This window comes from Lemur catta, chromosome 1, assembly GCF_020740605.2.
Source record: "Lemur catta isolate mLemCat1 chromosome 1, mLemCat1.pri, whole genome shotgun sequence".
Classification (NCBI taxonomy): domain Eukaryota; kingdom Metazoa; phylum Chordata; class Mammalia; order Primates; family Lemuridae; genus Lemur; species Lemur catta.
Window position 1 is genome coordinate 44,610,810 of NC_059128.1, and position 26,735 is coordinate 44,637,544.

Genomic DNA, 26,735 nt, shown 5'->3' on the forward strand with positions numbered 1-26,735 from the left:
GGTGGATATAGTAATTTAATTTAGATTGTGAAGATGTTGGGTGAATGGGTTTGTGGAGCAGGGATAATCGAGCGTTCTGTGTTAGACATGATAAAATTGAAATGCCTGTAAGTTTCCATGAATTTAGGAGTCTGGAGCTGGGTGAGGAGAGATGTATCCTAGAGATTATTGAAGCTATGGACTCTATGCAAGAGTGTTAGGTAAAGAAAAGGTATGGTTCCATCATCAGTTAGAATAGGTAAAAGGAGGAAGTAACAAAGGTGCTGAGGTATTATTGAAGGTTTGAAGAGAGAAGTTAAGTTGTCCTGAAGAGTGGAAAGTAAAACCTATAGGAGAAGTTGTAGTTTAAGATTTATGTTATAATTTGAAAATAAGACCAGTGAGCATGATTTTGTAATTTTTTCCCAATAACATTTAGCTATTCAGTACCAGTGTAGAATTAGTGGATAATTGGGTTTACTTGAGATTAGGATTTAGCCAGGCTAGTATGATAGAGAGAAAGAGGAGAAAGGAAGTTAAGGATATTTGCAAGGCAGTGATGGACCATGGAACCCTGACAGTTAAGGGAGGATGTGTGGAATTGAGAGAAGTAGTGGGTGGTCATGGAGGAATGCACTGGCAGGTTATTGAGGTTGAAGAATCACTGGCATGGGAGGATTAGAGTAAATCAGTCGAAAAGAAGGAGGTAATGATCAGGAAGGAAGTAAAATGTCTGAAATCAAGATACAGATAGGTAAGAGAGTGGAAAGTCAGAGAATGGATCTAGATGTTGAAGTCATCAAGAATGGTGACAAGAGACATAGAGAGGAAACAGTGAGCCAGCGGTTATGAAGTCTTAAAAGAACAAGGAGAGGCAACCAAGAGGTTAGTATGTAATAGCTGCAAGAAGATAGGGGGTGATTAGATACATTCTGTCCTGAGCTTCAAAGGAATCTTTGAATTTTGAATGAATGAGCCAGTTAAAAATAATGTTCCATAAAGTATCCAGTATAGAGGTTTTACAGTCTCTGACATAATTGACTATTTACATTTTGGGGGATGAACCAACTACTTTGCATTTTTCAAACTTTGCAGATGCTGGGTTGCTACTTTTGTATTGCACTTCATGTTCTTAAATCTGGAGTGCATAATTATGACTCTGAGAAGCAGTCACTGGCCACGAGAGATAGCTTGTTAAATCTTGAGATGTCTGAATTTTCTGTTATGTTAAAGAATATTTTTGGAGTAAGGGGGCTGAATTTTCTGTTATATTAAAGAATATTTTTGGAGGAAGGGGGCATATTTATTTGTTTGTTTGTTTGGCAGAGTCCTGCCTGCTCTGTCACCCTGGCTAGAGTGCCGTGGCAGCCTAGCTCACAGCAACCTCCTGGGCTCAAGCAATCCTACTGCCTCAGCCTCCTGAGCAGCTAGGACTACAGGCATGCTCCACCATGCCCGGCTAATTTTTTCTATATATTTTTGGTTGTCCAGCTAATTTCTTTCTATTTTTAGTAGAGACGAGGTCTCGCTCTAGCTCAGGCTGGTCTTGAACTCCTGAGCTCAAACGATCCGCCAGCCTCGGCCTCCCAGAGTGCTAGGACTACAGGCGTGAGCCACCACGCCCGGCCAAGGGGCACATTTAAAACTGAAGCCCCCAGTTAGCTTAATGGAACAGTTTTGTGACCCTAAAAATATGCTGGAAGAAATTATATGGGGGTAAGGTAAGGAGCCTAATGTGAAGAACAGTAAAGTGAAATAGAAGAAGTTTTTCATTTATCTTCATGGTGACCGTCTTGGTTACCATAGCTTTTAGAGAGCTGTTTCTACTTGCCAGTTTCAATTTTTTGCCCCAGTTTTAAAACATTCTCTTCCAACTTCATGATTACTACGAATGTATTAGGCATTGAGTCATATCTTCCAATTCTGTTGAAAACTTATAGGTAAAATGTTTAAACTTTTCCTTATTATTTTTTACATTAAAAAATTGTATAGCATATGGGAGAGTTTACAGTTTACAAAATTGGCAGCTGCATAATATCATTGAAATGGAAATGGCTTAACTAGAAAGATCAACATCTTTCAATATTTTTCTTGGTACAAGTAGAAATCTACAGGTAACTTTTTACTATTAATAAAATATTGAAGACAGGAGAGTTTGAGTTAAAATACTTCTGGTAGTATTAATAAATTGACTTGGAAATGAAAGGGAAATGCATTAGCAATGACAATAGAAATGTAATTTAACTAGAAAGTTTCTTTTATGGATTTTATAGTGACATTTATCTCATTTATTTTGAGTTTATCTTTCTTCCACTTAATTTCAATTCCTGATTAATCAGAGTTAAATAAGATATGTAACTGTACTAATACATGTATTTAGATTTCTAGGTGTTTAGTATACTCTTAAGTCTGATTATTCGTGTATACCAATACTCTATCTACTAAAATGAATAGGAATCAGAAACATAGTTATATCCTTTTTGTACAGGTGCTGTGGCACTTTGATTAGTTCCTTTTGTAAACATAATACGTGATCTTCAAATTCTTGTGTGTTATAGCCAAAAACAAAAAGATAGAATGTCACATTTAACTTGTTGGAGAAAAATGGTGAATTTTAAAAACTGGTAGTACAAAACCAAAATTCCTTTAGATTATAGTGTGAAATTATATAGTTAAATTTCTGAAAGATCTCTTTAGTAAACTGAATCTGTAAAGTCTCTGTTTAGAAGATCTCTTTTTCTGAAAGCCTCTTTGCCTTTCATTATAAAAGAGCCTGGTACTGCTTTCTGTTTTAAAAATCCAGCTGGAAAATTACAGAGTACAAACATTTGCCCATCGGTTCTTCATTTGGAGAGAACAGAAATATGTCTTCAAAACGGAGACTGGCATTTAAGTATTTATTCCTATCAGTGGGAGTTACAGTTTATATTTTTTACTTTTTACTTCTGTAGCTACATGCATTTTGGCTTCTGCATGGTGTAACTGAATTTTAAAATACCATCTTTATTTTATATGGTTCTGTGATGTTGTTCAAATTCTCCAGTGATCTGTTTTTTCCTTAGCCCCTCAGAATCTCTAAAAAAAAGTCAAGATGTTCTTGCATCTTCACTTTGGTTCTATTAAATTGAAAAACAATACATTTGGGTTGATTCTAACTATAAAAATTGACTCATAAATGTATCTGAGAATATATATTCTTTCAAAAATAATTTTATATGTATTTTTAAAAAATGAATGGGCTTAATTTTTTAGTACAATTTCAGGTTTACAAAATAATTGAGCAGATAGTACATGGAGTTACATTTATCCACCATCCCCCCAACACTTGCACAGTTTCCTTTTTTATTAACATCTTGCATTAGTGTGGTACATTTGTTACAATTATTGAACCAATATTGATGTATTATTACTAACAATAGTCCATAGTTTATGTTAAGGTTCACTCTTGTGTACTTCTTTGGGTTTTGACAAATACGTAATGAAATGTATCCACTGTTACAGTTTCATACAGGATAGTCTCACTGCCCTAAGAATCCCCAGCACTTCACTTATTCATCCCTTTCCTTCCTCCCCCTAAACCTCTGGCAACCATTGCTCTTTTTACTATTTCTATAGTTTTGCCTTTTCCAGAATATCATATAGTTGGAATCAGACAGCATGTAGCCTTTTCAAGACAGGCTTCTTTCACTTAGCAATATGCATTTAAGGTTTCTCTGTATCTGTTTTTTTTTGTTTGTTTGTTTGCTTGTTTGTTTGTTTTTGTGGCTCGATGGCTCATTTATTTTTATCTCTAGATAATATTCCACTGTATGGATGTACCGCAATGTGTTTATCTGTTCACTTATAAAGGGCATCTTGATCGCTTCCAGTTTTGACAATTATGAGTAAAGACTGCTATAAACATTTGTGTACAGGTTTTTATGTGGACCTAAGTTTTTAGCTCAATATGGTACATACCAGGAAGTGGGGATTGCTGGATCATGTGGTAAGCCTATGCTTAGCTATGTAAGAAACTGCCAGACTATCAGGCTTCTGTGTTTTGTGCATATGTATTCTTAGGAATCAACCTAATTGAAAGTCTGGAAGGATATACTCTAGACTATTAATAGTAGTTACTTCTGGGAGATGAGCTTGGGAGGAAAAGGGACTGTCATCTTTTACTGATTTATTTTACATTGTTTTAATATTTTTACAACAAAATCTTATTTTGTAATTTTTTACAAGTAATTTTTTTCAAAATGCTTTAATTCATAGTAATAAAAAATAAAATTGAATCAATGTAAGTGAAAAGAAGTAAGACCATTTAAAACAGTATATTGTCAGTTTCATAGCATTTCCTAGTTGTAGACGATTTCAATATTTTATTTTTTTAAGTAAAAAGAGTTAATAACCCCCCTACAATTGTAATTGTTCATTCAACAAATTTGTAGAGCATCTACCATGTGGCATAGTCTTTCAAAAGATCATACATACTCAGAATTAAGAAGACAGCACACTTAATCCAGCCTTGAGATATCAGGCAAGGCTTCCTGGAGGAGGCGATAAGTAAACTGATTCCTGAAGGACAAGTCTGAGTTAACTGGGCTAAAGGGGGGAGGGGAGGAGGTCAGGGGAAGGAGAATGTACCAGAATAAGGACAGTGTTTTCAAACTAGAGACAGAGTCATTTGCTTTTGATTAATCTGACTAAAACCATAATTAATTATTCTAGACTCTCAGAGAAGTACACTACATCTTTTCATGTTGTTGGCACTTGTTTGATGATCTATAATTGGGAAGTATGGACTCATACTTTCTTTTGGTTTTCAGTGAATGGCAGGCAGAATGCATTTACCCTAATGTCCATTTTGCTTGGAAAACTGGAATAATGAATATAGCCTAAAGATATTTTGTTGTTGGAGATATGTTAGCATCAGTCACTGTCATATGAGTTAAACATTGTATTTGTTATCTGAAATTTAGAATCTTGAATAGTTCAACTGTCCCCATTTGTGAGTGTACATGTGTTACTTTCTTGTGCCATCTGTGGCCCTTATACTTAAATCTTTCTTCCCAATATGTAAACTTCTACTCTATGTCTATAGATGGTTTTCTGTTTTCTATAGGATTTCAGTGAAAAATTTTAAATTATCACTTAGAGGGATGACGAAAGAAGGAAAACCAGGAATGTGCTTAGAGAAGTGGCTGTGTTTGCCTAGATTATGATATAGGAATGTTAATAGAAGAATCAGTTGAGTCTTGTTATTTGATTTTTTTATCCTAACCCTTTAAGGTAGATTTTAAACATATGGGAAAGCTGCTGGCTTTTATTTCAGAAGACTTTTTTCAGAATATTTAAAATAATAATATTGTTCCTGGGATCAAATTCAGCTCTAAGATTATTTCTTTTAAGACTTTAAATGTGTAAGAAATGGTTCACATTCTTTTATACTGAAAGCATTATAGGAAATAATGTGAAAGATGATTAGTATATTACGTTGTTAATCTATTTGCAACAAAAGTCACTACTGAGATCTGTTAAATATTACAGAATCAATACTTTTCTCTAATACCTTTTGCATTTAAAAAAGGAAAAGAGAATTCTCATATTTTGAAAAGAGCAGGGAAACATTGTCATCACAATGCAGTTCTTGGGTTCTAACTTTTAAGTCTTACCCCTGCCAGCAGGATGACTGTGGGCAAGTCATTTAACTTTACTGAGCTAAGTCTTTTTGTGTTTAAATAAATAGAATTAAATAATGTATATGAAAGTTCCTGCAAACTATAAAGCATTAAAAACAAAATTGCCATCATTATTATGAAATTTGTCTTCCGACACACATTTTATAATGTACTGAATAGGACTCCCAGGTGGTCAGTTATCATCATTTATTCTATAATCTCTGGCCATGTGTTTTATACCTGAGTCTGGCATGTGAATTGTTGAGCAAGTGGAGAACCTAAATCTATATACACATATATGCACATATCTTTTCTCTTCTTTCCACCGGTAATGTGACTTATTTAATTTGGTGAATTAGTATAACCATACTTTCCTGTTTTATGATGTCTTTTCTTTTCCTTATTTTTTATGCTAAGTATGAAAGTTGACACTCAAATCTAATGTAGTTTAAGTGAAAAATGTCACAAATTATTAAATTGCATTTCCACATATGGTGTGCCACTTGGTATAGTGAAAATGAGCACTCATATTAATAATAAGAATATAACGAATGCTACAGTGTTTTGAGACTATTTGACAGTATGTGTGGATTGCCTTAAGTGTTCATGTTCATTCCTTTGACCTAGTAATTTCATGTCTTAGAATCCATTTGAAAGAAATAGTCTTAAGTAATAAAAATATTATATGTAACATCCTTCATGTCTAGCATTAAAGGGGGATGATTATATGGACTATTATAGAGCCATTTAAAATTGTGTATTGTATAGAGAAGGTATTAATACATGATTTTTAAAACAGAATAAAAATTTGTACCTACAGTATATCTTGACAGACATGGATTTAACAACCAAGGTTGATGAGAGTATAAATTCATACAGTTTTTAGAGCAATATGGCAACATATCCATTATAAATCTACGTACCCTTTGATTTAACAATTATATGTCTAGGTTGCCTTACTGATAAACTGATATGTGCTAAAATATTAGCAGTGATATTCATTACAGTGCTAATTATAGTAAGTTTGTGATTTTTGTTAAATAGTTTCTAGATATTTAACTGAAGAAAATAATCAAGGCTATGGCTAGATATAAAACTAACATATATTTATCCCTCTACTTATAATTGCAAAATAATATTAAAATCCTAAATGTCCAATGGTAGAGGGTTAGTTAAATAATTATATATCCTGTCAATGGAAAGTTTGGCAGCATTGCAAATCATGTTGTAGAAGACTGTGATGAGAACCATCTTCCACAATGCACACACACACACACACACACACACACACACACATGCGCACACAGGAAAACATATACACTAAAATGTATATGTTTTTCTCTAGGTGGTTAGGTACAAATGATTTGAGGTTTTATTTTTCTTTAATGAGCTATGATTATGTTTATAATATAAATAAAAACTGTGAGTTTATTTTTTTTTAATTAACCTAAGTATGAAGAAAAGGCTTGGAGGAAGTATATACCACAATTTTAAACAGTACCTGTTTTAGAGTAGTGGGACTAATGGTAGTTTTATTTATATTTTTGTATCTTCTCTATATTTTTCTTTAGTATGTAGAAAAACATATAACATTTTTCTTTAATGGGAAAATGAATATACTTATTTTATTGGAAATAAAGATTTTGCTTTTTAGCATTGATAAAAGCATGGTTGATAAGCAATTAATTAACATAGTACCAAGTAATTAACAAACTTCTAAAACTTTTTATTTTCATTTTAGGCCAGAAATGTACATACAGGAGAGCTGGCGGCAGTAAAAATTATTAAATTGGAACCTGGTATGTATGAAAACAATTTTTAACAAGATAATTTTTAAACAGTTATCTTGTGCAGTTCATAAGTATAAGACCTGAAAGCATATTCCACATTTCTTTACTTGTCCTTCCTCTGAAAAGAAGTCTTCTTCATGTGTTCTATCAGGTCAGTAGAAAGAGTATCTCCAGTATGGTTATATTAAATTCTGTTGGAGATGGTTAGTTAAAGGCGAGTCTGATGTGACAGTTTTGTTGCTAAATAAAATTTGAAATATGCAGGTTCAAAAATTAGAAGATGCCTTGACTGATAATGTTAATTTTCTTTTAAGATTATAGTGAAATATCTTAACTTTAGTTTTAGCTTTTATGAGAATTTAATTAGGAAAGTATTCTGTGATTTGGGGGGATATACAGGTAATATGTGGGATAATGATATTTTGTATGTCGCTGTTCCCTATGATTAATTTAGATTTGATAATTCTGGTCTTAGCTTCATGCTTATTTTATCAACACCTCTGTATGTCAGAAGACTGCTTGTTTTAAAACACATGAGTACTTTGCTTTGAAAACAACACTGTATAAAACCTGAAACAATTTTACAATTTTGATACTGTAAAAGTTTGTAAAGTTTTTAATGAGAGCAGTAGTGGTTTTTGACCAGGTAAGTGAATATTTGGTAGTCTGTTCATTTGCTAGTTCATCAACTTAGACATGTAGAGTAAGTGTGTGATCATAATTAAGCTAGTTTCTTAATTTGAGCAGTGAAAATGGTTTTGCATTTCCAATACTGTATTTGGATCATTATGTGTGTGATTCATTGGAGGGATGATATTACTGAGGTAGTATATACTGAAACTTTAAAATTAGCTTTCAGATATGACACAGTATCCTTTTTTCCAGGTAGATAGAAATTGTTATAATACTATTTCAGAATCCTCTCATTAAGTTCCACCTAATAAGTATAGCATGATCTCCAAAATGTCATTAACACAAATAAAAGGGAATATAACAGAACTATGCAAGCATTTGTCTCTTCTGGAGGAATCACTTGAGCAAATATTCAAGTTATGTTCATGGTCCAGATACTGGGCTGGGCTCTCAGAGGAAACAAAGATGTTTATCTCTTTCTGCCTTCAGTGAGTACACTGAGCTTGTTACAACACAGTTTCACTTATTTGACTTGAGGGTATGGCTTATTTATGATTATAATTCATATAATGCATTAATGAGTATATTTTTAAAATCCTACAATTCTGAATTCTCAGTAAGCCATATATTGAAACCAACATAGGAAGGCAGTTTAGTAAAAAAAGAAACATATGTCATATGTTTGATGTTATTACTTAGGATTAAATGCTGGAATCATAAATTAAGACCCTTTGAAAGGCTGGAATTTCTCACTGCATTGTTTTGTAAAAGCTACTGACTATATTAATATGTTAGAGGTTACTCATATATAAAAATTGAGTAATGTTTAAACTCTTCCCCTCCCCCCAAAATAAAATAGAAGTTCAGTAAATGTTAATGATATGATCTTAGTATTTGGCTATTGTTATATTCTTTTAATTACCTATCCTCATGCTTTGCCCCAATTCTATCAGGTTATTTGTCTTTTATTATTGATTTTTTAGATGCTGTTTGCACTTTAAGAATAGTTGACTCTTCATCATATGTTTTAAATTTCTTCCAATTTGTCTTCTATCTTTGTACTCTGCTTATGATATTTTTCTTTTCTGAGTGGGTGTATTTTTTTTCTCTTAGACAAATTTGTCATTCCTCCTTTCTTATTCCCCATTTCCCCATACTCAGGCCTTTCTACTAGATAATTATAAAAAATTTTAACTGTAATTTCTTCTAGTGTTTTCCTTCCAAAATACCAATGTTTGCTTCATCAGGAACAATTTTGTTCTAAGAGGTGAAAGAGAACTCTATGTCTATTCTTTTTCAAATGGCTGGACACTTTCCCAAAGCTATTACTACAGATTCTTTTATCTACAGGTTTGATAAACTAAATTTAAACTAAATTTCCATGTAAACATGAATTTTGTGTTCCGGTCCAGTGACATTTTTTTCCCTATTCGTAGTTCAATACTATCCTGGTTTTGATTACCATAAGTTTTTCTTGCATATTATAATATTATAACTTCATTACTTTTATTTTTCAGATGTTTCCTTTCTGTTTTTATAATTTTTTTCAGAACTTTAAAATCATTTTTATCAAGGAGGAAAAAAAGCACTTATGAGATTAATTTAGAAGATTTGGCATTTTGACAATAGTAAGGATTTTTTTCTTATTCAGGTCTTTGAGAAAATATTATAGTTTTTACCATATAAATCTTCATATTTATAGTATTTCTTACTGTTGTGAATGGAATCTTTTTTCCTTCTTACACTTTCTAATTAGTTAATTTTGATATTTATGTAAATTGTTGATTTTATCAGATATATTTTATCTCTGACAGTCTTATAGAATTCATATTTTTTTCTGATAGTTTTCAAATCTTTTACATTGTTCTTACAACTGTACAATCATATCATATAGAAAGACAATTTTAGCTCCAGACTTTCAGGTATTGGGATTATGCTTCCAATGTTTATGCATTAAGCATTAAGGACTGACAAAAGTGTGGATCATCTTCTATAATGGTTCCATCCATTTCTCCTTCCATTTGTGGCACTTTGTGCTTAAGGTATTTTACGTTGTGTCAGTTGACTCGTGAAATTGATGATTATATTATATCTTCATTTATTCGTTAACACATTTATTGAGTACCTAATATATGTGAAGCTCTGTTCTAAAGAGTAGGAATGTAGAGGAAAACAAAAAGGCAAAGACCTTGTTCTCCTGGGAGTTGAATTCTAGTTGGGGAGATAGAATAAAGAAATAAATGTCTAATCCATTGGTCACTCATATTGGTCAGTGGCTTTAGTTTTTCCCTTACTGTTTTGGCTTGCATCCTTCATTCTTAAACATTCATTCCCTTAGTGCTTTTTGATGCCCTTTTTAATCTTGAATATAACTTTGTCAAACATTGATATTACCAACCCTCCTTTTTATTTATATTTTTGTTGCATATAACAAATGGATAGACCTGGTATATATACCTGGGCCCTATCTTTATACTTTAATCCTTTCTGGGTCATTGGTGTTTTTCTTGTGAAAAAATTGTATTTGCTTTTATTTTATAACCCAATCTAAATATTTCTTTTTTTAACAGATAAGTTTATCACTGTATTATTGTTTAAAGAGATGTTTGATTTTACGTCTTTGTTGTGGTTTTTGTTTTTAATATTTCCTTGAAGTTTTTTTTTAATTATGGCTGGGGATTTCTTTTATTTTTACTGCTGATAATTTGAAGGTACAATTCTATATTTTTATCAGAGGATGGCTTATATGACTTTGAATAATATACTTAAATTTATGGTTTTTTAAGTCTACAACTTAAATGAAGCGGTCAGCTATTGACTCCCTAGACGTTGAAATTTACATATTTATATACTTCCTGCTTCTTTATCTCCCAATTGTCAGCTTGTTAGTTTCTTTTGAAATTTTAGCCCAGGAACTTTCTAATTATACTGGGTTATGAGTATGCATTAGTCTGTGTATCTTTCTTTTAATAATTATTTACGATCTACTTATAAATGTAATGACCAATTATTTAGACTTAGTTTAATATTTAAATAGATTCAGTACCCACCATTAGTCTTTTCATGCCATGTCCTTGCCATTCTGACTTATTTATTTTGTATCAACTATTGATAGTCATATTATCAAAAAGATTTTCCTATAAGTATTAGGAATAACATAGTAACTTTTAAAAAAATTGTTTTTTTCTTAAGAGATGGTGTTTCATTATGTTGCCCATGCTGGCCTCAAACTCCTGGGCTCAAGCAATCCTCCCTCCTCAGCTTCCTCAGTAGCTGAGACTACTGGCTTACACTACCATGCCCAGCAGGAATAATATAATTTGAATCCACAAATTGATTGTTCTTCCCAAACCTGTTCTTCCCTCAGTCTTCCCCATTTTGCTAAGCAGTTAACCAAGTCCAAAATCAAGGTATTATCCTTGATTTCTCTCTTTTATTTGCACTCCAGAGTCAGTCTGTCAGCAAGTTCCTTCAACTCTACCTTCTAAACACATCCTGAATCCATCTAGTTTTTATTGCCACCTCCACCCTCCTGGTCTCCCTGTTTCCTTTCCCACACCTCCCTTCTCCCACCATCTAGTTTCCATAAAGCCACTGTAGAGAACTTTTAAAAACATAGATCAGAGCACTCTTCTGCTTAAAACCTCTCTGAAGCTTCCATATCCACTTATAATCTATTCAAACTTTTAACCTTGCTTATAAAACTCTCCATTATCTACTCTGCCTACTTCTCTGAGCTCATCACGTACACTTCTCCCTTGCTTACTCTGCCTCCGTTTTCTTTTTATTTAAACAGGCCAAGATTAAAGCAGCCCTTCTGTTCTGGCTGAAGTACTGGTTTTCAGGATCTTTGCTCAGAATGTTCCTGGTTATTCAGATAGCTTAACTGTCATGTCCTCAGAGAGGCCAATTTAAAGTAACCACCAGACCCTTGTTATTTTAGTTTTCTGCATGGACATTTGACTACCTGATACTTTTCTTGTTTATTTATATATATTTTATTTGTCTATATCTGTCTTCTTGAAAATAAGATCCTTGTGAATGGTGATCGACTGTCTTCATTGCTGTATTTCAGCACCTGGGACAGTATAGGTACATACTAGACAGTTCAGTAAATATTCTTTCTACAGAAGAGTATTACAGATGTCTTTCATCTTTTAATAAGAATGACAATTTGATTAGGTATACAATGATTGCATGGCATATTCTTCGCTTCCTACCCTCAAAAAAAAAATCTATAGACATTTTTTCCCTTGAATATTGTTGGAGAGAACAGTAAGGTCTGCCTGATATTTTTTCCCTTTAGGTGACTTGCTATAATACTTCTGCCTGATTGTTTGTAGCAGAAACTGGTTTCTTTCTTTGTCTTTGAAATTAGTAATTTTGACAGAATATATATCTTAGGAATAACAATTGATCATGTTAGCTCTCAATTATCTACACTTCTTGTCTGTTTTTTCTCCAGTTATGTTTATTTTTATGTATCTTTTGTCTGTATTTTCTGTGATTCTTTTTAAAAAATCTGCCATCACTTTGGTGAATTACTTGTCTCCAATACTGCTTCTACTACTGAATTGTTTCTAATGTTTTTGTTAGTTCTATATGGGTATTATTTTTCCTCAGTTTTTCCCCTTTAACTTTACCAGCATTCTTTTTATTTCATTTTATCACCTTGACTTACCTTTTTCTTTTTTCCTTTCATATTCCAGATTGCTTTTGAGGGTCTTCTTAATAGTCATAAAAATGCTAAAATAGCCTTAGATTTAAGAATGAAAATAGATTATCACAGAGAATTGGTTTTTTAATTAGTCACGAAAATAATTATAAAAGAAAATGAAGTAAACGTTACTTCCTATGTTCCTGTGTCCCATGAGATTTTGAAACACTGTTGTGTAAAGAAAATGAATTGTTCATATCTTGTGCATCTTATGTTTATTTACTTCCTCTTTTCTTGCTATAGAATTTTTGTGGGGGATCAATGGTTTTTTTAGCATTGTCAGTAAAGACAAAGTACATGGTGTTTTTCACATTTTTGGAACAGACTTAAAGGGAATGTTTAGGTCAAAATATGATGATATGCTAATGGATTTTCCCAACATTCAGTTCAGATAATTCTGTATTTCAAAAATGAATTCACATCTGTATTTGGCAACTTAAAAATAATTGCACTAAAGCCAGTATAATACAAAAGTGCTTTCTTGTATTGATTTAACAGATGAGCTGGTTTAGAATTGTATTTAGACATGACAAGATAATTATTTGCCAGTATGACCTAGGAAAAACCTTAAGACTTGTTTTTTTAAGTGAATGAAATCACAGCTGTAAACTTAATAGTACTTTTCCCCTACAGTTAAAAATAGGATATTAAAGTTTATAGTAATTTTAGAGTCCTAAATTTTATTTCAGATTTACTGACTTGCCCCTGGCAATTTAATTTTATATTATATTCAAAATTTACTTAAACAGATTGCTTTTGAGGATCTTCCTAATAGTAATAAAAATGCTAAAATAAGCCTTAGATTTAAGAATGAAAATAGATTATCACAGAGAATTGTTTTTTTAATTAGCCACAAAAATAATTATAAAAGAAAATGAAGTTAGCATTACTTCCTATGTTCTTGTTGTCCTTTGTATACACAGGCAAATGATTATTTTCCGGAATGATTTAACTATTTCTATCTCATTTTTATAGTTGACAGAGTTCGACTTAACAGTGATTAGCGTTGAAAATAATACCAATGATACCATTGTGATTTTTAGTTGCATTTTTCATTTCTTTGGTTAGGTCAGGAATGCCCTAAAAAAGCTGGCAGATATTATGATAATGCATGCCACCATGTTTTTCTCTCTTGTCTGAATTTCAGCCTGCCATCTAACTCATTTTACAGATGCTCACTTTGCTTAACAAGTCTGTAGCTAGTGCTGGCTGACAGCCAGGGGCAGCAGGAACAAAATTCCTGGGAAAGCTTACCATCAGAATCCAACTTTCCTTTCCCCTCTCTCTTCTCCTTCCATTATCCCTCTTTTGTGGTGAAAATACACAATAGTATTTTAAACTTATAAAAATTACAGTTTGTTAAATACTGTAAGCCTTGATTACAGGGATGGAATTTAATAAAATCACTACCCAGGATGAGTAATACAATACACTTTGTTTGCTTGCTTGTTCTTTGAAATACTAAGTTGGAAATATTCATAAAATAGTTCCATATTTTTAATAAAATAAATATATCTCCTTAGTTTTCAAAATAAATCGGTATCTTTAAATATCTTTGAATAGACGTTTAAAACTTTTCTTATACTTCCAGGAAATACTTTATCCTGTTTCTTGGAAGTATAAGCAGAGAAAGTAGAGTAAATTTTAAAAAGTCAAAAAGTATACAAAGATTTAAACAGCCATTAGTTTGCCTTGTGAATGTTCTTGAAAGAAATCCCAAGGCAGGTGTTTTGGCCAAATAGGACAAGTGTCAGCTATTCTGGTTAAGTAGTATGTTCTTGCTTTCCAGAATTTGTATTTAAAAATCTAACAATCTCGATTTAAAAAATATTCTGTAAAGTATTTGTACCCTATCTTTCTTTTTGGGCAGTTCAAGTCTGAATTGCTGGAAAATGTTAATTCGGGGGCACAAATGCATGCCAAAAATGTTCTTTTGTTGGTCTTAAACAATAGCTACAGAAAACTAATAAAGGTTTAATAGAAATTTTGTGCCATTTAATAGGTAACAGTCATGTGTGCTCTGTTTACCAATTTGATTTTGAACCACACATAAAATTGAAATGAAGATACCTTTAATGTCAGATACTAAATTGGTGTTCAATCTCAGATTCTGAATTAGTAAATTTAAAACTAATCGAGATTTTTTTCTCTATGTGAGTTTTAAGAATCTAAGATGGGTATCCCAAAGAAAATGTGTTGTTAGAAATGACTATTCTATTTGATGTTCTACATTATGTTACTAAATGGAAAAAAATATATTTCCTTACTATCAACTAAAACAATCAAATTCACAAGATTGTCACTATTGTGTTACTATATTTTTCATGGATGTGTGAAAGTTAGCCTAGAGAATATTTGTCATTGGATTAACTGATTTGCCAAAAATAGTGCTGCTAATTTATTCACTGTACAGTGAGCTACCACTAAAACCAGTTTTTCCTTTGGTATCTATCTATATTGATTCATTTCATAAATTTCAGAAAGGTATTTAGTACTAGTGCAGAAAGCTTTTACCATTCCTTAATATTACAAATATTAATTAAAAGATCTAATTTTTGTATTGTAATTTTGCTGTAAATGATAAACAACTTTTTAGGGTACTGGATATTTATTTTTAAAATACATATTTAAACAGCATATTTTTAAACTTGAATATCCAACTGTAATGAAAGGAATAAATTGGGCTATATTCACATCATTTTAAATTATTTTTTATTTTACTAAAAAGTGCATATCACAGACTTTCTATTTTAACCATTTTTAAGTGTATAGTGTAGTAGTTTTAAGTATATTCACATTTTTGTGAAATAGATATATAGAACTTTTTTTATCTTGCAGAACTAAAACTCTTAATGTTGTTTGTTACACAACTTCTCTTTGCCCTCTCCCCACAACCACTAATAACCACCATTCTACTTTTGGTATCTATGAATTTGACTACTTTAGATAGTTCATATAGTGGAACCATACAGTATTTGTCCTTTTCTGACTAGCTTATTTCACTTAGTGTGATATCCTCAAGGTTCATCCATGCTGTAACATATGATAGGATTTTCTTCCTTTTTAAGTCTGCATAGTTTTCTTTGTATGCAGATACCACATTCTCTTTATTCATTCACTTATGAACATTATATCAAATTGGGTTGCTTCTACCTCTTGGCTATGGTGAATAGTACTGATATGAACATGGGTATGCAAAGTATGCAAATATCTCTTTAAAATCCGGCTTTCAATTCTTTTGGATGTATACCTAGAAGTATGATTATTGGATCATATGATACTTCTGCCTTTAATTTTTTGAGAAACTACCATACCATTTTCCATGGCAGTTCCAACATTTTACAATCTCATCAACAGTGTACAAGAGTTCCAACTTCTCCACATCCCCACCAACAGTTGTTATTTTCTGGGTTTTTTAATAGTAGCCATCCTAATGCATATGAGATAATATCTCACTGTGGTTTTGATTTATATTTCTCTGAATAGTGATGTTGAGCATGTTTTCATGTGCTTATTGGCCATTTGTATGTCATCTTAGGAAGAATGTCTATTCAAGTCCTTTGCCTGTTTTTTAATCAGGTTACTTGATTTTTTTGTTGTTGTAGTTCTTTGTATATTCTGGATATTAACCTCTTATATATAGGATTTATAAATATTTTCTATTCCATAGGTTGCCTTTTCCTCTGTTGATTGTGCCGTTTGATGAATAAAACTTTTAAAATTTAATGTAGTCTCATTTGTCTAGTTTTGCTTTTGTTACCTGTACTTTTGGTGTCATATCCAAGAAATCGGTGCCAAATCCAATGTCATGAAGGTTTTCCTCTGTGATTTCTTCTAGGAGTTTAATGGTTTGGGATCTTATATTTAGGTCTTTAAATCATTTTGAGTCACTTTCTGTATAGAGTTTAATGTAAGGGTTCAGCTTCATACTTTTGCATGTGGAGACCCAGTTTTCCCAATACCATTTTTTGAAGAAATTGTCCTTTCCCCATTGAATGGTCCTGATACCCTTGTCAAAGATCATTTGACCATACACGTGAGGGTATATTTCTGGGCTCTCTATTTTGTTCTGTTGATCTATAATATGTTTATCTTTGCCAGTACTATTTTGATTGTTGTAGCTTTTAATATGTTTTGAAATCAGAGAGTGTGAGTCCCTAAAACTTTGTTCTTTTTTTTCAAAATTGTTTTGGCTATTCAGAATCCCTTAAAATTCAATACAAATTTTAGGATGATTCTTTTCTATTTCTGCAAAAAATGTTACCAGGATTTTCATAGGGATTGGTTGATCTGTGTATCATTTTAGGTAGTATTTACGTCTTCACAATATTAAATCTTCCAATCTATGAGCATGGGATATCTTTCCATTTATTTGTTTCTTCTTTAACTTCTTTCAGTAATGTTTTGTAGTTTTCAGTGTGCAAGTCTTTCACTTCCTTGGTTCAGTTTGTTCCTAAGTATTTTATTCTTTTTGATGGTATTGTAAATGAAATTGTTTTCTTAATTTCCTTTTGTGATTGTTCATTGTTAATGTATAGAAACGCAAGTGATTTTTCTGTGTTGATTTTGTATCTTGCAATTTTGCTGAATTTGTTTATTAATAGTTCTGACAGATTTTTTTGTGGACTTTAGGTTTCTACATACAAGATCATGTCATCTGTGAACAGAGATACTTGTTTCTTTCCAATTTGGGTGCCTTTTCAGTGATTTTTAATGACACAGGCAATGCTTACAAAATATTGATTAGTGAAAATAGTCTGTGAAACTGTAGAGTCTGAGTCCAGTTTGTTTGTATGAGGGGGAGAACCTCATAATTACATACTTAGGAGTGAAAAAAAACATTGAAATGCTAATGGTAGGTGTCTCTGGATGGTGGATTTATGGGTGATTTTTATTTTATTCTTTATGTTTTTCTACATTGGCTAACTTTTCTAAGATAGGTATATTAATGTGGATATAATAATACAGAATAAAACACAGAAGTTATTTTTAGCTTAAAAAATGGTAGTTTCCACTATTGATGCCCATATAGGATGAACATGTTTCTGATAGTTTTGTTAAAGTTTATTTATAATAGGGGATTAAAATAGGAAATACAATTCAGAAGCATATGTTAATAATTTTAATGTATGAACAATGATGTAGAAATGCTTATAGTAAATATAAAATCATAAACCAGTTAATATTTGATGAAGTAAATGAAAAATGCTCAGTAATATACTTTTTGTGGAAATAGTAGAACTTTTTGAAAGTTCAGTATATAATATTAGGTGATATTTTTTGGTATTAGTCAAGTTTATAGCTTTTCCCAAAACCTCGTCACATGAAGAGAACAGAATTTTAGGGGTTCAAGACCTAGTAGACTTTGTGCTCTGGGGAGACAGCCATTCATGTAATTATAGATACTGGTTCTATTAATTACCTGAGTATTAAATCCATGATCTACTACTGTTTTATTGGAGGGAAGAGTGTGATGAAACTTACTGCCTTTCATCTTGCCACAACCAAATTTAATGCCTAGTACTTTTTTTTAATCTGAGGGTATATTGTTTTTTAATCATTTTCCAAGTACTATTTTTTAGTACTCATTTGAATACAAGAAATTTTTAAGAGGGTGTTGAATCCAAATATAATCCAGAGGACCCTTAAACATGAGGGGTGCAACTCCAGTTCACATCCCAAGTGTCAAGGCTTGAGTTCTTTTTGTCAACATGCCCATAGTATCAGGAGGCCCTAAAGTTCTAGTCTGTTTCCTTCTAAGTTGTCTTATCTTTTCTTATTATGTTTTTACAAGTGTTTTGAGTTTGGCATTAATAGAATCTAACTTGAACCTATTTAAATGGACTGATTGTAGCAGAAGCAGCTGATAGCTGAGTAAACACTAGCGTTGGCTAAGTATTCAAAGCTAAGAAAGTGGGAGCAAAGACCAGCCTCTATAGTGACCACAGATTCTAGGCCTATATTTTTATAGGATAGCTTGTTTTGAGGGGTGGGCTGCCCACTCCAATTAAAAATTGTAGTTTAGGGTTGCAGTATACTGCTAGGCAGGAAGTGACTTAGGAACAGGGACAGTACTAGAGTTTGTCCATCAGAAAACTTGGCCTTCGGGATTTTGCAGTGTTTGCTTCCCTTATTTAGCAAATCTGTCTCTCAGTGTCAGCCTTGAAAACTGGTGGAGGCTGTGATCATTGCTCTAGTGTTACTGAACATGCTAAACTCGAACAATAATACAATGGTTTTTCAAAAAAACTTGAAACACAAATCCCCGGTATTAATACCATCTAGAACTTAGAATGCTACAGCTAATGTCTGCACTTCTCAGTTCATTTTTACAACTACCTTCCAGGGCCCAAGCCAGTTTTAGGAGCTTTTAAAGCATTTAATCATCATTTTAATTGGACTGATTCCACTGTCTACAATCTCAGACACAGAGCTGCTATCCCTCTTGGCTCCCTATGGTTCCCTTTTCTGGGTGAAGGGGGTCACTTTGTCTTCCTAGGAGTATCAGGCTGAGTTCCCTAACACTCTCTCTTTCTCTCTCTCTCTCACACACATACTCCACTCCCTCCAATCCCTTAAAGAGCTTGAGGTAATAAGCATCCAGCCTCAGTGATTCCCAGCTATCTCTGACTATGTTTTGTTGCAACTAGCAACTGCCCTCATCAGAGAGGAGGAGAAAACATACCCATACATTCAATCTCTGGTGGATTTCTCCCTTTCCTGTATAAGGACAAAAAGTCAGGTTTTCAGTAGGCCATCTCTAGGAACCTTAACCATAGTCATTCATGAACTCTTATTCTAATATTCTAGTTTTAATGTGATTCTGCTGGGAACTAGCAGCTGACTCAGTCTCCATGGTTCACATTTTCAAGAGATCAAATGTGATTAATCTCTTGCCAGGCTATGGATTAGTTCTTTTCAGGTCAGTTTCCACTGTGGTGCCTTTAGCAAGTAAAAGGTCACATGGCACAAACAGTAGCTTCTGCTGGATGGAGGTGGATTATTTTAAGAGGGCTACAGACAGGCTGGCAGTGGTTAGTCCTTTAGAATAAAGTGTTATTGGTGGGGCGTGGTGGCTCATGCCTATAACTCTGGCACTCTGGTAGGCTGAGGTGGGAGGATCACTTAAGGTCAGGAGTTCGAGACCAGCCTGAGCAGCCTGACCAGACCCCATCTCTACCAAAAATAGAAAAAATATCCAGGTGTGGTGGCACACATTTGTAGTCCCAGCTACCCTGGAGGCTGAGGCAGGACAATCACTTGAGCCCAGGAGTTTGAGGTTGCAATGAGCTATGATGATGCCACTGCACTCCAGCCTGGGAGACAAGGTTGAGATTCTGCCTCAAAAAAAAAAAAAAAAAAAAAGGAAAGAAAGAAACAAAAAGTGTTATTAACACAAACAGAGAAGTCAGGAGGAGAAATTGGTTTTTAAGAGAAGGTATTGATCCCTTAGGGCATATAAAATTCAAGGTTGCTAGCGAGATATTTAAATGGAAACCATAGGTACATGGTCAAAACTGAAGATATGGGGCTCTGTGGTTCTCAACTAATCTCATCCTTATATTGCCAGAGTATGAAGAATGTAACTTCTTTCCTTTGAACAAATACTTCTTAAAACCCATTTATACATGAGCAACAGAACTGGAACCTACAGGCCTAAGGCCTCCTGAACCTAGTGGATTTTATGCCATATCTCAGTGGAAAGTAGCATTAGTCTGGCATATCACTGAATGAGAAGAGTAAAATAGGTTGGATTTCAGATCATTTTGATGCGGCTGATGTAGGCCATCAAAGAATAGCTACATCTGTGACAGGTAACTGTATTTAGCTTGTCTACTTCTCAGGACAGATTACAAAAATACTTATGTAAGTCTGTTCCATGGTACAATTGCAGTTCACAGAAGATTCTACCCCCTTCGCATTAAAGTTTAAAACAATAATGAAACAGTTATGTAAAGAGTATACCCAGAATTGGAGTTTACTCACTAAATTGTGTATATTAAAGAAGGCACAGTCCCCAAACATTTTAATTATTAATGACCTGTGCTTGTGAATGCTTGCTTCCAGCCACAGCTGTAAAAAGCTGTTGCTCACTGTTACCAAGACCCAACCTTCCCTGGTAGGGACCTCATGTAGCTACTGCTGGGAGCATAGTTTCGGGGTGGAACTCAGAGCTAATTTTCCCCTGAAGGAGTAGTGGTTTGTAACTAGTAGTATTAATTGAGCTATATTATTGACTTTACAGGTCAGTTTAAGAATTTAGACACCATTGAGAAGAAGTTAGGCACCATATGTGAAGTTACTCCTGTGAGAAAATGTGTTCTAAATCCCAGACTTAACTGAAGAATTTTTCAGCACAGCTCAGATATAAGACTTCTGTGCACATTTAAAAGTGAGTAGGTGGGAATTCAAAGAATAGCATATATCAACAAAGTTAGGTGCTTCTTTACTCTTATTTCCTTTGTAATTCAGGACTTCTTGACAAAAGAAGGATGGGCTAGAATTTAGCCAGTTTGATGGAAATTAGCATGTGTAAAGAATAAATTTTAATGCTGTAATGGAAAAGGGTCAGGTGGAGGAGTAACCTAAAAAGAGAAATGGTATTCTGGTGCCCACCTCCCCTCTACTCCTGGGTGGGCGGGCCTTCCCTCTACTCCTGGGTGGGCAAACTTTCTGCTCTAACCCTCAGGGCTTTCTAACTGCTTCTGCCTAACTTGATAATGAGGAACATGAGATCATCTTGTTTTGGATCCTCTTTCATTGGCAGACCATTAAGAAACAAATTTTCAATTATAAAAAGTTACCATTGTACTCTTATATTTAAGGTATATGTAACCATTCATATAATACATGTTTTCCCAGTTTATAAGTAAAATCTATATTATTTTAGAAGATTTTTACTTAGACTTTTATTTAGTTAGAAGATTGTACCCTCATTTGGCCTACCTAATCCTTTAAAAGTGTTAACACTAAATCCTATAACTGGATTATCAGTTAACGTTTATATGAAGTGACTGCTGAAAAACATTCTAATGATTATAAATAAATTTGATGTATTAATATTTAAACTAAATATATGCTTAAACCATATCAGTAGTGATTGGTTCTTTAAAAGGTATTAATGGGGCCAGACACGGTGGCTCACGCCTGTAATCCTAGCAGCTCTGGGAGGCTGAGGCTGAAGGATCATTTGAGGTCAGGAGTTCAAGACCAGCCTGATCAAGAGCAAGACACCATCCTATAGTCCCAGCTACTTGGGAGGCTGAGGCAGGAGGATCGCTTAAGCCCAGGAGTTTGAGGTTGCTGTGACCTAGGCTGATGCCACAGCACTGTAGCCCAGGTGACAGAGTGAGACTCTATCTCTAAAAATAAAAATAAAAGCTATTAATGGCATGGCAAAAATACTTATGGCTTTTATTTGGCTATGAATTCAAAGAGTTGGAAATATAAAGGGGAAAGTATCTCTGGCTTTTGTAAAGATTTTATTTGAGTCCTAATTTCTGAATTTTTCTTTCTTGGCCTTGTATGTTTTTCTAAGATGACTTTAACTTAGAGCCAGAGTCTATGTGGACACCACTGATTTTAAACTTGAAGTTGCTTTTCAAAGACCATTGTAAAACAATATCTAATGAGAAATATTTTATAATGATGTCCTAGCAAGGAACACTGTCTTTTGCATCTTTCTCAGTCTCCAATATAATATTGCTGTTGTATTTATTCTGTGTCAGTGCACTATGTGCATTACCTCTTTCTCACATTACCCACATTTGACACAGAATAAATACAACTGCATAATCAGAAACATGGGGGCATAAGAATCTGTTACAAAAATGGCCAGCAACTTGATATTGCTAAAATGTAGGGAATGTTTGGGAAAGTGGTAGATGAAGAAGCTAAGTAGATAGAATGAATCTAAATGCTACTTACTTAACATATGAAACCGAGGCTCAGCAGGGTTATATTGTCCCAGATCAAGTGAATGTCAGAGTCAGGATTTGAATACAGGAATGCCTAATCCAAGGCTCATGCTCTTAATTTCTACATTATACTGTGTTTATGCAATATACATAATAAACTCCTTTTACTAAAAGAAACATTATTTTCATGTAAAATGGAGTTTGATGGTGACAGTACACATTCTAAGCAGTATTCCCATAATAACTATACAATTCCCATAAATAACCAATATTTTATTTTAATATAACTTTTTTTAGCTAACTCAAATCGGTTTGTGATAGACAAATTGGAAAATACAGATCAAAAAGGAAGGAAGCATAATTACCTTTAGTTTTACCAACCGAATATAACCATTACATGTGTTTCTTGAAATACTTTTTCTATATACATATGTAATTAAATATAATAATAGATATAAATTTTTCTTTTAATATATCATGAATGTATTTTAATATAAAAACATGTTTTTAACTATAATATAGTATTTGTAACTGTACCATAATGTATTTAACCATTCTTTCATTACTAAACCATGCCGTAGTGAACACCCATCTATTTCTGTGCATATCTCCTTAAGAAAAAAATTTTAAAGTGAAATTGTGGGTTCAAAGATTTTGTACATTTTTAAGACTTAAGCCTTGATGGAAAGAATCTACCAGTTTACATTTCCACTGAAGTATTGAGAATGCTTAAATCCTCTAATATTTATTATAAAATTTTTCTCCTTCTTCCATATAGAGATTTTGAATCACATGGTGACCAACTTACTTTGTTTTTTAGGAGATGATTTTTCTTTGATTCAACAAGAAATATTTATGGTTAAAGAATGTAAACATTGCAACATCGTTGCCTACTTTGGGAGTTATCTCAGGTAAAAAAAAAAAAAAGTATCTGCTCTTTCTTTATATTTTATATACTCCTTGCTGGCACTTTCCCTCCCTTTCATGTAAGTGCTGTTATATATATATTTTTTTAACGTTATGTTGTCTAAAGTTCTAAAATTTCTAGGATTTTCTTACTATCTTCCCTGTTACATTAATAATGACATCTCCATTTATATCTTATCTGGCAACATTAATGAAACATTATGAATGATTACTAGTTAAGTGTTTTAACTTATAGAACTGGTCACACTCTAAACCATTTAAGGTGAAACAAAGCTGAAAGTGATGTGCTCTGTATATTGAGGAAAGATTGCATGGCAGTTTCCTGTTGTATTCTGCAATCATCCTACACTTTGGTGTGCTGGAAAATTGAGAACCTTAGAGTATTTCAGTGATTGAGAATCACTAATATAATTTTCTTTGTCTTTCATATTAGTCGGGAAAAACTGTGGATTTGTATGGAATACTGTGGTGGCGGATCACTTCAAGATATTTACCATGGTACTGTTAATTTGACTTTACATTTTAAAACAACTTTGACTTTAATGATTGTTGTTTGACATTTCCAGTTAACCAGGTAGATTTACTGTTTTATATTCTTTTTTTCTGTTCCCAGAGTACTGCATAAAAGAATTTAAATTTTATTTTTGTTGGTTATTCAGTTAAATTTGCCTGAGCCTGAACTGAGAAATCCAAAAGTATTTGTACAATCCAAATTTTACTTTTTAGATATAGTCTCTAGGGAAGTGTTTTATCTACAAATGAAACTGCCTAAACTTCCTCGTAAATGGGAATACAAAGAGTAACTCATAAAAAGGAAATTATGTATGTGTCTGTCTTAGTAACTTAACCTGCCAATTAGAAATACAATTTACTTGTTACTATAATTTTGTATTTAAAATGTATTTTAGAAAATTTGGAGTTTTTTATTTAGCCTTCTGTTAATTTAGTTTTCACCTTAGCTTTCTGAGTTGAATTTGATTTTGCTTCATAATTCTATTTAGAAATAGTTTTATTTTTAGCTCTACAGTTTAGCTTCCAATTTGTTTTATTGCTGACAATTTCTTGAATTTCTAGAATTTATGACACTATCCTTGGATCCTTATAAACTAAAGAATACACCTGAGTACCTGATTTGGTTTTACTGGCAGCAGACGGCACCTCAGATTTTCTCTCTCATGGTTTAAAAGGCATAGTTCCAAAGCCTTTGGTTGGGTACTTGCATAAGAAGGAGTTTATTAGGATGTTAGAGAGAGATCTCTAATATCTCTGCCAAAAGTGAGCTGGTCACTGATCATACTTCTCTGTTTTGCTAGGTGTGGTAAAAAATTGTACTAAAGAAATGGTATCTTGACCTTTAAAAAATATATGTGATGCCTTTTGGTATATTTCAACAATCTCTTTGTGGTTCTCTATTTCTCTATATAACTGTAATTAGTTATATATGTTTGTCTAGTTTCTTTATTTTTAGAAAATTGTTCGGGATTGAGAACCTCATTGCTTTCTATATACCTTCCTGTGATGCCTACTACTATGCTTTGTACAAAATGAATGCTTAATATTTTCACTGAACAAATTAATTACAGAATTAAATCTTTTATTTTTAAAGTACATTTTAAAATTCTCTGTGTTAATTTTTTTTGTTTCTTGGTTACAAAAATAATACATGCTGTGTTCAGAAGTCATCTAATGATATATGCAAAAATTGTTTCATAATAGTTCGTCATTTTTTAAGTAGATTGTTTTTAATCTATTATATTTGAATTGTATAACGAAGTGGTCTCTTTTTTTTTTAGTTACTGGACCATTATCAGAATTGCAAATAGCCTATGTCTGCAGAGAAACTTTACAGGTACTATATTTGCTTATATAGATTGACAATTCTATTAATAGTTTCACAGTTTATAACTATAAAATGGTGGTCTTCCCAAAAGAAAAAGGGTCAACCAAAATGATTTTTCCATTAATCTCTTTTGTTATAACTCTGTAAAACTAGTTATTTCTTTTATGAATGAGTCAAAAGTATTCATTTAAGCTGATGCTGATACGCACAATAATCATATGTGGTGTTCTACGTTTAAATTAGGAGGAGGGAAGTAGTAATGAATGTATTTTATATTTTGGTAACTTATAACAAATAATTGTTAGTTGATGCTTCTGTTCCTACATTTTCTAGATTGTGTAAATTGTTTAGAAATGAAATTGATGTTCTATATGTTGTTCTTCCATATTTTACAAACTGGGAGATTGACTTGATCTAAGACAAAGCTCTAGTCAATTTGAAAAGAGTTGGTTCCCACATGCTTTAAAAGACATTCCATGACCTAGAGCCATGAATTTGGGAAGGAAAAGAAAAGACATACCACTGCCAAATCTTACTGTGAAATAAATGAAAGTAAATTCTCCAATATTTATATATATGTGTGTGTATATATTTCTGTAATATTCATATATCATAGAAATCTATTTTACTGTACATACATAAAATACAAACCTAATCATACAGTCATAGTAGAGAATTATTAACAAATTCATTTTATTTACATTTTAATTTCCAGGGTTCATTGTTTCCTTAAGTAATAGACAGAGTACTGAGTGGAAGTGGAAAAAAAAAGGCAAAAAACCAAATTTACGTTTGCACTCTGGCCCTTGTATATGACTTTAACTTCTTATGTAGTTCTAGTTCCCCAAGTATGGACATGCAGTGCATAATGGCATTTTAGTCAATAACAGACTACATATATGATCGTGGTCCCCTAAGATTATAACACTATATTTTTTCTGTACCTTTTCTATGTTTAGGTGTATAAATACCCACCATTGTGTTACAATTGCCTACAGTATTCATACTGTACATTTTTGTAGCCTAGAAGCAATAAGCTATACCATGTAGCCTAGGTATGTAGTAGGCTGTGTCATCTAGGTTTGTGTAAGTACACTCTGATGTTTACATAATGACAAAATTGCCTAACAATGCATTTTCAGAATGTATCCCTGTCATTAAGTGACACATGACTATATAAAATGAGGCTTGCAAGGGATTACCTCCAAGATTAGTTCCAATTTTAAAATTCTATCATGCTGACAAACTTCCACATCTCGTCAAGATGGAGTA

At 32.8% G+C, this 26,735-nt stretch overlaps 1 protein-coding gene across 2 annotated transcripts in view; it reads left to right on the plus strand.

Annotated features, from left to right (window-relative positions):
* Positions 1-26,735, plus strand: part of MAP4K5 (mitogen-activated protein kinase kinase kinase kinase 5) — a 94,612-nt gene that overhangs the window by 13,166 nt on the left and 54,711 nt on the right. For both annotated transcript variants that reach the window (XR_006739006.1, XM_045567527.1), the window contains exons 3-6: positions 7,381-7,438; positions 23,517-23,607; positions 24,057-24,121; positions 25,417-25,472. Coding sequence is in view for 1 of the 2 variants with exons in the window: in XM_045567527.1 (XP_045423483.1) it covers positions 7,381-7,438; positions 23,517-23,607; positions 24,057-24,121; positions 25,417-25,472 (270 nt within the window). In the remaining variant the exon portion in view is untranslated. The remainder of the gene's footprint in view (positions 1-7,380; positions 7,439-23,516; positions 23,608-24,056; positions 24,122-25,416; positions 25,473-26,735) is intronic.